Source organism: Lethenteron reissneri, chromosome 67 (assembly GCF_015708825.2).
Source record: "Lethenteron reissneri isolate LAM-NWPU_2019-01 chromosome 67, ASM1570882v1, whole genome shotgun sequence".
NCBI lineage: Eukaryota > Metazoa > Chordata > Hyperoartia > Petromyzontiformes > Petromyzontidae > Lethenteron > Lethenteron reissneri.
The window spans coordinates 5,300,740-5,312,357 of record NC_083845.1 but is presented as its reverse complement, the minus strand read 5'-3'; the positions used below and the strand labels follow the sequence as shown (position 1 = coordinate 5,312,357).

At 52.6% G+C, this 11,618-nt stretch overlaps 2 protein-coding genes across 3 annotated transcripts in view; one reads left to right on the top strand and one right to left on the bottom strand.

The window, feature by feature from the left end:
• The window catches only part of LOC133360184 (phosducin-like protein), a gene marked incomplete at its 5' end in the record, with an annotated part of 21,348 nt that extends 12,891 nt beyond the window's left edge, over positions 1-8,457 (bottom strand). Inside the window, one exon of the mRNA XM_061578799.1 lies at positions 8,442-8,457. Within this exon, the coding sequence (XP_061434783.1) occupies positions 8,442-8,457 (16 nt within the window). The remainder of the gene's footprint in view (positions 1-8,441) is intronic.
• On the top strand, positions 387-11,474 carry LOC133360172 (uncharacterized). Of its 2 annotated transcripts, XM_061578780.1 has the most exons (6): positions 406-1,221; positions 2,650-3,026; positions 4,125-4,176; positions 6,049-6,136; positions 8,258-8,321; positions 10,445-11,474. In XM_061578780.1, exons 1-2 carry the CDS (start codon positions 592-594, stop codon positions 2,920-2,922), a joined length of 903 nt encoding a protein of 300 aa, XP_061434764.1. In that variant the 5' UTR covers positions 406-591; the 3' UTR covers positions 2,923-3,026; positions 4,125-4,176; positions 6,049-6,136; positions 8,258-8,321; positions 10,445-11,474. The 2 variants fall into 2 exon arrangements, with proteins under 2 accessions (XP_061434765.1, XP_061434764.1); XM_061578781.1 differs by lacking the exons at positions 4,125-4,176; positions 6,049-6,136; positions 8,258-8,321; positions 10,445-11,474 and adding an exon at positions 3,947-4,075 and having other exon boundaries at positions 387-1,221.
• The last annotated feature ends 144 nt before the right edge of the window (positions 11,475-11,618 follow it).

The following is an 11,618-nucleotide window of genomic DNA, read 5'->3' as shown; positions in this document are numbered from 1 at the left end:
TGATAATGGTCATGGTGGTGGTGGTGATGATGGTGGTGATGATGGCGGTGGTGGTGACGATAATGTTGGTAGTGGTGATGATGGAGATGGCGGTGATGATGATGGCGGTGATGATGATGTTGGCGGTGATGATGATGGCGGTGATGATGATGATGATGGCGATGATGATGGCGGTGATGATGATGATGGCGGTGATGATGGTGATGGTGGTGATGATGATGATGGCGGGGATGATGATGTTGGCGGTGATGATGATGATGATGATTGGCGGTGATGATGGCGTTTATGACCTCCTGCCCTCAAGCGTCCCAACGTGCCCCAAACACCCCGCTGACGGCACCGCGGCGGGGCTGCGTGATCTTTGTCCGCGGGCGCGGTCAGGCGGCGCGTCGCTGGAGCTGCGTGCGGTGTCGGCGCGCCACGCTGGCGTCTACGTGTGCACCGTGCTGGGACCCGCCGGCAGCACCAGCCACCGCGCCAGCCTCCGGGTGCGCGAGCGGCCACGGAGGAGCGGGGAGGGACGACGATGGTGGTGATGACGGTGGCGGTGAGGCGACGACAACATCACCGCGTGCACCGCCGGCGACGACGATGAAGACCACGACGGCAGCGACCGTGGGGATGCTGCGGTTGTTGTCGCCGCCGCCGCCATCGATAGCGCCACCGCCACCGCCAGTCGTGCCAATGGTCAGTTCGTCACCGCCACCACAAGCACAGCCGGAACTACCAACAGCCGGGTTGTCATCAGCTGCAGAGGTGGCGGCCAGACTCTCATCGCTGCTACTCGCTCTCTCGGCGCCACCGCCGCCGCCGCCGCCGCCACCACCGTCGCGACGAACTCCAGCGGCAACGGCAACTGGACGGCCAACATCGCCAACCTCCAGCCTCTCCGGGCCTCCATCAACATCGCCACCAATCACCAGCCTCTCAGCGCCAACACCGCCAGCAGCAGCGGCGGCGGCGGCACCGGCACGAACATCACAAGCGTCACTGGCTGCACCACCACCACCACCACGCCGCGCAACCTCACCTCCCGCCCCACCTGGGCCGTCCATCCCGGCTGGCCCCAGCCATCGCGAGCTGCCACCGTGCCCCACGCTCTCCGCGGTCACTTTGCCGTCGGCGCCGCCAGCGACTCACGGCGGCACCGCCGCCGCCGCGGTGACGGGACCGCCACGGCGCAGACCGCCCGCGTCAGCGATCGAGGCCACCACCACGACGGTCAGAATCGGATTATTTCTTTATCCTGGAAGAATCCGATGAGCTGTGAAGCTTTTTTTCCCCTACTGAGACGGTGATGACGGTGGTGACGGTGGGGCACGTGGTTGGTGGGAGTTGGTGTGTCGGTAGGACACGTGGTCGGGGTGTCGGTAGGACACGTGGTTGGTGTGACACGTAGTTGGGGTGTCGGTGTGACACGTAGTTGGGGTGTCGGTGGGGCACGTGGTTGGGGTGTCGGTAGGACACGTGGTCGGGCGTGTTGCGCAATCGCCCGCGCTATGTTGCGCAATCGCCCGCGCGTGTTGCGCAATCGCTCGCAGGCACTACTGCCCAACCAACCACCGTGTCAACCCACGCGGTTTGTACCCCGTGTTCTTGTACTGGGACATTGTGTGTGCAGGTCCACACGGCGTGATGCAGCCCTTTCAATACGTGCAAATGTATCTTTTTGTCTTATTTGTTAGTGTTACTGCCCTGTGATGGGACTTTGCGGGATGAACGTTGAGATTCGTAAGGGGCACGGGATGACCAATACGGTCTGAATTGGTCTGTGATAAGGTAAGGGGCACTGATAAGGGGTTGACACCCATGCTACCGCAGTGACGAGATGTTGACAACCTCGCCTGGTGTACAGGAGGTCGTGGGTTCGATCCCGACCCTGATGCCTGCTGCTGTGTATTTGGAGTTTGCGTGTCTCTCTCTCATCATTATAACAGTGGCTAGGAGATGTTGACTACCTCGCCTGGTGTACAGGAGGTCGTGGGTTCGATCCCGACCCCGACGCCTGCTGCTGTATATTTGAAGTTTGCGTGTCTCTCTCTCCGTGATCATGTGGATTTTTCTGGTTTTCCCCTCCACAATTAGAATCAACGTCACGCGTTTAGAGTATTTGGCTGCTATCAATTTCAACGTGATGAGCCACTTCGTTGAGCTCTCATTTGTGGCCAGCTTGCTTCTGAAAAGCTTTTTAGCTCAGTGGGTCTTACCGGGTAAAATAAAAAAAACTTTTATAGCTTTTAGCTTCCAGTTTCGCACGCAAAACTTTCACTCGTATACAGGTTATAATCTTTACACCGCCACCACCATCACTACCACCACCACCACATTACTGTGCCAGTGTTACTTGAGCGGTGCGCTATTTGAAGGCTGTTTCCCTGGCGCGTGCCCGCAACTCGGTGCCTGCAATGTCGTGATTCATTCGCGTCCGTTCGTGTAAAACGCCCAACGGCCGAAAGTTTCTCGCCCCCCTGTCCCCCGCGCGTCGACGGAATCAAATCAATCCGTCGGAGCATCCTTAGGTTATTTCGGTAAAGTCACCGAAAGAACCTAAGAATATGAATCCTTGCAGTCACGAAAGCTTCAAATCTATAACGTCGGAGCATCGTCGAAGTATCCGTCCAGGGTCTCCCTTTCCTCCATCCCCACCAGCGGCGCTTGTCCCCGCCGGAGGAACCTGACGACCCTCGTCCTCCACCGGTGCTCTCGACTCCACCACCTCCACCACCTCCACCGCCACCACCTCCACCACCGCCGCCGCCACCACCGCAACCGTCATCATCGTCGCCGCCACGGACATCTCCGGTGACCGGCCGCGGTGTCGCCGCGGCCGACGCTGGCGGGGCTCCGGACGGGCGGCGAAGTGGAGCGGCGGCCGTCCCCGGCTGCGGCCGTGGGCGGGTGGCGGCTGCTGGAGCCGCATGACGTGCCGGTGGTGGTGGGCTCCTCCGTGTCACTGCTGCTCATCTTCCTCGTCATGGGATTCTACTCCGTGCGGCAGCGCTGGAGGGAGCGCAAGTGTGCAGCGAGTACGTACGGGCGTACGGCAGAGGTCGCAAACGGGTTTGGGTTCCTTACCCGTACCAGCCGGGGTACAGGTACAATTCACCTACCCGTACCCATACCTGAAATGAAGTGTACACAAACGGTTATCACCAGTGCCTCACGGCATACCGGTACAAGTACCCGGCCGCACAGGGGTCGCAAAAAAGGGTAGGAGTATCGGTGGTTACGGGTATCGGGTACCACGGTTGCGACCTCTGCATACGGGGGGGGGGGGGGGGTGCTCACGACTCAATCGGGCAACGGCCTCGTTCCTTCTGGGGTGCGCTGGTGGCTATGAGATGTGACGACCTCGTTCTGGTACGCAGGAGGTCGTGGGTTCGATCCCGACCACTGAGCTGCCTGCGGGTATTTGGAGTTGCGTGTCTCCTCATAATATCATCATCACGGTGGCTGGAGTGTTAAACTACCTCGACTTGTAGGCAAGGAGGTCGGGGTTTCGATACCGACCTGACGCATGCTGCTGTGTATTTGGAGTTTGCGTGTCTCTCTCTCTCCCCCTGTGGTCGTGTGGATCCGGTTTTTCCCTCCACATTTAGAATGAAGATCAACACGCGTTTAGAGTATTTGGCTGCTGTACATTTCCACGTGATAAGCCACTTCGTTGAGCCATCATTTGCGGGCCAGGTCGCCTCTCAAAAGGAAACGAATAGCTCAGTTGGCTTTAGCTGCTAAAATAAGCATGTTCTTTTGGTAAAGTAAAATAAATTATTTTATTATGTTTTATTTTTATTATTTTATTACTTCCCTTCTACGTGACTTTACCGAAAGAACCAAGAAGATGAATCCCTGCAGTCACGAAAGCTTTAAATCGAAATTTACTATATTGTTTTACGATTTTGCTTACCTTTCCTCTCTGTGTTTTTGTAACTCTTTGTTGTTGTAGCTTTCACACCCCCGCGTCCCCCTCCTGGACATTTGTGAAAGAAGAAAAAAAGAGCTCTACAACTCATCGGAATTCCTCCAGCATCAACATTCCTGATTCACCTTTGACCTCTTCGATCTCTGCTCTGCGCACTCACCCTGTTGCCCCCCCCCCACTCCCTCTGCCCCCCCACAACCAGCCCGACCCACTGCAAGGGGGGCCCTCGCCCCGTCAGCTGGAACCGACAACAGGTGCGCCAACATTTAACGCAAACATCATCATCCTGCAGCTCTCCTTCTTCCGAGATTGGCTCATTGGGCTAAAGATGGGGGGTGGGAAGGCTGTGATACTGGGATACTGAAAATGCAATATTTAATATCTCAAAAACCTGATGTGATAGACAAAAACTGATGCCAGATTTGGAATCAGCACCCTAAAATTACCTTAAAACCGTTGGAATACCTTATGCCAGAAAAAGTGTGTTGACCAGTGCAATCAAAAGATTTTGATAATACTCTGAGACCTCCTTTACCAGTGGCAAAATATAGTATAAGGTTTTTGCCCTTTCAACTGGTACAAAAACTGAGACCTTTATACAAGGCATCATGTTTGCAATAACCACAACACAAGCAGTCAAAATGCAAGCAAAAAGAAACAACTCTGACGATGATAATGATATGCACTGTCCTTGAAGTTGATTGGTCCACACCCGAGACAGCTTTTCTTAGAGCCTAGTCTCCATTGGTGTTGGACCAGATGACGCCAAAAGGCGTACAACTCAAAGACAGCGCACTATCAGAGTATTGAGAGCTCGGGGTAAGCATTTATACTGAGACCTCCTTTACCAGTGGCAAAATATAGTAATAGGTTTTTGCCCTTTCAACTGGTACAAAAACTGACACCTTTATACAAGGCATCATGTTTGCAATAACCACAACACAAGCAGTCAAGATGCAAGCAAAAAGAAACAACTCTGATGATGATAATGATATGCACTGTCCTTGAAGTTGATTGGTCCACACCCAACAAAAGCTGTCTTGGGCGACGTTATTACACGCTTTTATTTAACTCACTGTCTGTTGTTGTTGTATCCTCAAATATTGTAACTCAATTTTAACCCACATCCCAATGTGGTATCGACTGAAAATTGGTACACTTATGTCATACTGATGACAATACTATTTTCTATCATAAAAAATATAATAAAACATTTTAAACAATATTTTTACACGCTTTCTATTAACTCACTCTGTGTGTTGTTGTTGTATCCTCAAATATTGTAACTCAATTTTAACCCACTTCCCAATGTGGTATCGACTGAAAACGTGGTATACTTATGTCATACTGATGACAATGCTATATTCTATCATTAAAATAAAAAAATAAAATTTAAACAATCTTTTTTATATGTTATGTTTCGGCTTGGGTCTAATTGTCCATGCTCAACTGACGTTGGCTGTAAATCACCACGGCCCCTTACGTTATTATGGCAAGTTTCGGGGCCACTTCCTGGAGTTTTGCCATTACGAGTACGGTACATTTCATTAAAAGCGTGTTTTTAAAAACGTATTTTTTAATATTATTTGTTTTGTTTACGTGGCAGTAGCAGAGGCTCGTTCTCGCAGCCTGTGGTGGCCGCTGCTGTGAGCACGGCAAATTGTGTTGTAGGCAGCCACTTAACAAACAAACAAAAACGTGGCTTTTTTAAATCCTTTATATTAAGTTCGCTTGCTTGCTTACGACCGTGCAAATCTTTCGGTCGTTTTTTAACCCACTTCCCGTGATCCAATCGAGCTGACATTTTCCACACAGACTCGTTGTGCGTGACAATTAATGTTCGTGAAAAAATTTTTCCAAAATTTTACACTTTTTAGGACAAAAATATTATATTTAATTACCAATTGCTTAATGGTGCAATGCAATCATCTGACCCATAGGTGGCAGCCATCTCAAGCCAGAGGACGAGAGGACTCTAGCCGCCACGCATATAAAGGATTTATAGTGAAAAACTTTGTTTTTACGGGTTATACTTGTTATTCATTCCTTTTTCCTAGAGATATTTCAGCCGGACCCAAATGCACCCGTTGCTTCCCCTAAGCCCCTGGGGGTGTGTGCCGATGCAGGGGCTTTGACTCGAGCGAGGCGGTGGAGGAGGCAACGGAGCACAGCTGCCTGGAGCCGCAGGCAGTGGCAGCATGGACTCATCGCCAGGTGAGGAACTTGCCCCTGGCCAGAGCAGGTGAGCGTGTCGCCCGGTTTTGCCAGGTGAGGGTGGTGGTGGTGGTGGTGGTGATGGTGATGGGGTACAATTGCAGTGTGGATCGTAGGGTGTCGTCGGGACACTGTCAGTGCTGGATGAAGCTAAGTGCGGGGCCTGTAGCATGATCTTCTTGGTTCTTTCGGTAAAGTCACGTAGAATGGAAATAATGTCGACAGACCAGCTCTCCACCTGAGGACGGCTGCTTGCGTTGTGGCCGGAACGTCGTGAGAATTATTATATTATGTTTTATTTCTATTATTTTATTATTTCCATTCTACGTGACTTTACCGAAAGAACCAAGAAGATGAATCCCTGCAGTCACGGAAGCTTTAAATCGAAATCTGTAGAATGATGTTATAAAGGGGCCGTAAATGAAATAAAACACGTAATATTAAAACACATAAATGTTTTACTTGCACAGTAAAGTAATTGTATTTTATCATTTGCGATACAACCGGATAATACGACACATCGCTAGCCTTAAACATCCAGTCGTTCATGAAAGTTGAAGGCGGTATAGTACTATAGTAATAGAGCAAGTGCAGAATCACTGAACCGGAATTGATAGCTTGGAAGCATTTAACGCGGGGCCCTTGAAAGTGCGGGCCCCGTAGCTACATGTATAACGGGTTCCGGAGACACTTGTAGAGGTAACTTCTTTATTACCATCCAACAGTCTAACAGTCCAATTACTCTGTTACAGCCTAGGTACACAGCCTAGATACACTACTCTGGCTACGCTCTGGAACTCGCCCTCACAAGGACGTAGAGCCGGGAGTTCCAGAGTCTCACCACTGGCCCTCACAGCGTCCCAGGGTCCTCAGATGGCTGGTCTTGGGTCTTGGGTCTTGAGCTACAACTGGCCCTGATCGTCCAGGGAGCTCCCCTTTTATACCTAGTCCCCAACGAGGGGTGGGGCCGTGTGCGCCCCCAGATATCCCACAGAGCACACACAGCCCCCCCCGTTGGTGGCGCCAAGCGGCTTAAGCGCCTGGGAACCCAACGCCTGGCGCCAAGAGGCTTAAGCGTCTGGGCCGCCTGGGAACCCAACGCCTGGCGCCAAGCGGCTTAAGCGCCTGGGCCCGCCCGGGAACCCAACGCCCGGCGCCAAGAGGCTTAAGCGTCTGGGCCGCCTGGGAACCCAACGCCTGGCGCCAAGCGGCTTAAGCGTCTGGGCCGCCTGGGAACCCAACGCCTGGCGCCAAGCGGCTTAAGCGCCTGGGCCCGCCCGGGAACCCAACGCCCGGCGCCAAGAGGCTTAAGCGTCTGGGCCGCCTGGGAACCCAACGCCTGGCGCCAAGCGGCTTAAGCGTCTGGGCCGCCTGGGAACCCAACGCCTGGCGCCAAGAGGCTTAAGCGCCTGGGCCGCCCAGGAACCCAGCGCCCGGCGCCAAGGGGCCCAAGCGCCTGGGCCGCCCAGGGTCCCAGAGCCCCCCAGCAGCCCCTCCCCTCCCATGTCACTACACATGTGTAGCTACTTGTGCTACGAGGATAATCCACCACTGGACACTGGCACCTAAAGGGGGAATATGCACGTGAAAATAATCTGTTGGAGGATATTCTTATAACACGCTTTTATTTAACTCTGTCTCTCTGTTGTTGTTGTATCCTCAAATCTTGTAACTCAATTTTAACCCACTTCCCAATGTGGTATCGACTGCAAACTTGGTATACTTATGTCATGCTGATGACAACACTATATTCTATCATTAAAAATAAAAAATATATTTTTAACCATCTTTTTTATATGTTATGTTTCGGCTTGGGTCTAATTGTCCACACTCAACTGACGTTGGTTGTAAATCACCACGGTTCCTTACGTTATGGCAAGCTTCGGGGCCACTTCCTGGAGTCGTGGAGTTCTTCCATTAAATTTATTTTTTAATATCACTTATTTTGTGAAGATTTTTCCGAAGACAAACATTAATTGTATCTATGGGACCCTGTTTGCCAGTGTCAAGATGATGGGTGTTAAGATGTTCAAACGCTGTTAATTTGTCCCAAGTCTGCAGTAGGCTACACGGGGTATATTTGTCTGTGTGATGTCGAGTGACGATGCCGTCCCGTTACAGAGAGACGCACGGTATCTGGGACAGGAGTCGAACCGAGACCGGACCCCGCACGGCTCCCCAGAGTGTGAGTGCACTGCTGTGTAAACGTACAGACGCAGACACACACACAGGTACAACAACAACCGCCATTCGCCACTAAGTGGCGGTGACGTCACCATCGACGCTTGTGCCAGGCCATGTGCACCTTGAGGCCACGTGAAGTGTCGAACGCCCGCTGGCAGGTCACGGGGCAGACCCAGCAGGTGCCACGGGTCGACTGACCGAGATGGGTACACAACAACAACAACCGCCATTCGCCACTAAGTGGCGGTGACGTCACCATCGACGCTTGTGCCAGGCCAAGTGCACCTTGAGGCTACCACGTGAAGTGTCGAACGCCCGCTGGCAGGAGGTCACGGGGCAGACCCAGCAGGTGCCACGGGTCGACTGACTGAGATGACCGAGATGACTGGCTGATGCACCACCTGTGCCCCCTACTGTGCCAACTCACTTACACACACACTCACTCACACACACACTCACACAGACACTCCACACACACTCCCACTCAACAACAACAATCGCCATTCTCCACTAAGTGGCGGTGACGTCACCACGACGCTTGTGCCAGGCCAAGTGCACCTTGAGGCCACGTGAAGTGTCGAACGCCTGCTGGCAGGAGGTCACGGGGCAGACCCAGCAGGTGCCACGGGTCGACTGACCGAGATGGGTACACACACAAACACAGGTACACACACACACACAAAGACCCCCGTATAGCCTTAACAGACTGTAGGGGCAAGTGCTGTTAGTGAGCACCTATGAAGGCCGGCACGGCACACGAGGGGGTGGGTGGCCAACACCACGCCCGGCCGCCTTTGTCTCCCTAGTGACGATGTTTACACATCGCACCAGGTACTTATTTGAGGCTGAGTCGACCTAGGGGAGGCCCAGGACCGGTTTGTCACTGATGTTGGCCATGAGCGGGAATGGAACCCGAGTTGCCAGGTTCGTAGCGCAGCGCGCTAACCGCTACACCACCGCTCCCCACACACACAGGTACACACATACACAGGTACACACACACACAGGTACACACACACACAGGTACACACACACAGGTACACACACACACAGGTACACATACACAGGCACACACACACAGGTACACACACACAGGTACACACATACACAGGTACACACACACAGGTACACACACACACAGGTACACACATACACACACACAGGTACACACACACACAGATACACACACAGGTACACACACACAGGTACACACACACAGGTACACACACAGGTACACACACACACAGGTACACATACACAGGTACACACACACAGGTACACACACACAGGTGCACACACACACAGGTACACACACACACAGGTACACACACACAGGTGCACACACACAGGTACACACACACAGGTACACACACAGGTACACACACACAGGTACACACACACACAGGTACACAACAACCGCCATTCGCCACTAAGTGGCGGTGACGTCACCACGATGCTTGTGCCAGGCCAAGTGCACCTTGAGGCCACGTGAAGTGTCGAACGCCCGCTGGCAGGAGGTCACGGGGCAGACCCAGGTGCCACGGGTCGACTGACCGAGATGACCGAGATGACTGGCTGATGCACCACCTGTGCCCCCTACTGTGCCAACTTGCTGTGCTTTAGCCACCCGGCGCTCCGCTCGTTGTTGTGAGCGTCGCTCCTCTGCCCTCCGTTGTTGCTGGAGGGCGACTGCCTCCAACTGCCCAGTAGGTTTTTTTCCGGGTGCGCCGGTTTCCTACTCCCACATGGTAACATCTTCATATGCAGAGGACGGCAAATCTTGGGGGGCATGGTGGAAGTTGCCACCGGCTTACTGCCTGGCTGCTGCCTTTCTGAGTCTTCTGTGGTGCTTAGCACCTCTGAGCCATCCTCTCTTTGAAGATTGCGGTGGCCGTTACAGGTTCACACGATTACGTGACAAACCTCACTGATTAGCTGTGTCGGGTGGCGATGGGTTTAAAGACATTTATATTTACGCGATCTAACCCCAAAACAACCTCCATTTTGGATCATGTTGGTGGCAAAAGCCTACGTGTTAAAGTTAAAATGTTTCTTATAAATGGGTGGATTGAGCATATATGTTCTAACCTCTCTATTTGTGTGGACGTGTATGTGTACACTCAGTGCCGAGGAGCAACCTGTAAGAATGGGAAGCTTCGTGTCGTCCCCAGCTTCAGTCACACCACATGACAGGCACATGGACACACACCGGGTTTCCAATTGGACGTAGAACCTCCTCCGCTTATCTAGAGACTTCAATGTCACAGCTATCAGAGTGATTTTCATCGTAAAGGGTCGAGTCAGCGCCTCATTCTGACCGCAAGGAATCAGGGGACTGTGGTATTGATGAGCTGTGTATGACCCACGGCCTTTGATCTACGATGAAAACAAAGCGTGATCGAAAATTGTTCACGACGCTAATCGTATATCTCTTTCTCTAGTATTTCTCCGCATTCCTCTAATTTTGCTGGACAAATACGATGCAATTTGCATTGTATTTGAGAGTCAGCAAGAGTTTTGTAACATTAACAAAAATTCAACTCACATGTAAGGGACAAATGGGGTCTTTGGCTGGGGTGTGGGTGGTGAGTGGTTAAACTGTGAAATTAAATAAGACATTTCTCGGGTGATAAAAATATTTCTCATTCGATGCATCCCAAATGCATCTTTCATTGTACTGCTCCAAGAGGGGCTCTGGTCGTCATCATGAAGCCGCCCCACCGCTACCCACACTTTCCCCACCCGCCCTCGTACCTCTGCAGTGCACGTACTCCACTACCCATTTTCTACACAGAAAGGCTTGGGGCCTAAAGAGGAAGGAGCGAGGCCTACACAACAAGGCTTGGGGCCTCTAGAGGAACGGGCGAGGCCTACACAACAAGGCTTGGGGCCTCTAGAGGAACGGGCGAGGCCTACACAACAAGGCTTGGGGCCTCTAGAGGAACGGGCGAGGCCTACACAACAAGGCTTGGGGCCTCTAGAGGAACGGGCGAGGCCTACACAACAAGGCTTGGGGCCTCTAGAGGAACGGGCGAGGCCTACACAACAAGGCTTGGGGCCTCTAGAGGAACGGGCGAGGCCTACACAGAAAGACTTGGGGCATAAAGAATAACGAGCGAGGCCTACACAACAAGGCTTGGGGCCTCTAGAGGAACGGGCGAGGCCTACACAGAAAGACTTGGGGCATAAAGAATAACGAGCGAGGCCTACACAACAAGGCTTGGGGCCTCTAGAGGAACGGGCGAGGCCTAGAGAGAAAGGTGTGGGGCCTGAAGAGGAAGGGGAGGGGGCAGGGATA

Excerpts from the sequence above, each read along its gene's own strand:
- LOC133360172 (XM_061578780.1), top strand. The coding sequence starts at position 592 with ATGAAGACCACGACGGCAGCGACCGTGGGGATGCTGCGGTTGTTGTCG. Across the intron at positions 1,222-2,649 it reads TCGAGGCCACCACCACGACG|CGGCGCTTGTCCCCGCCGGA; the intron begins GTCAGAATCGGA and ends CATCCCCACCAG.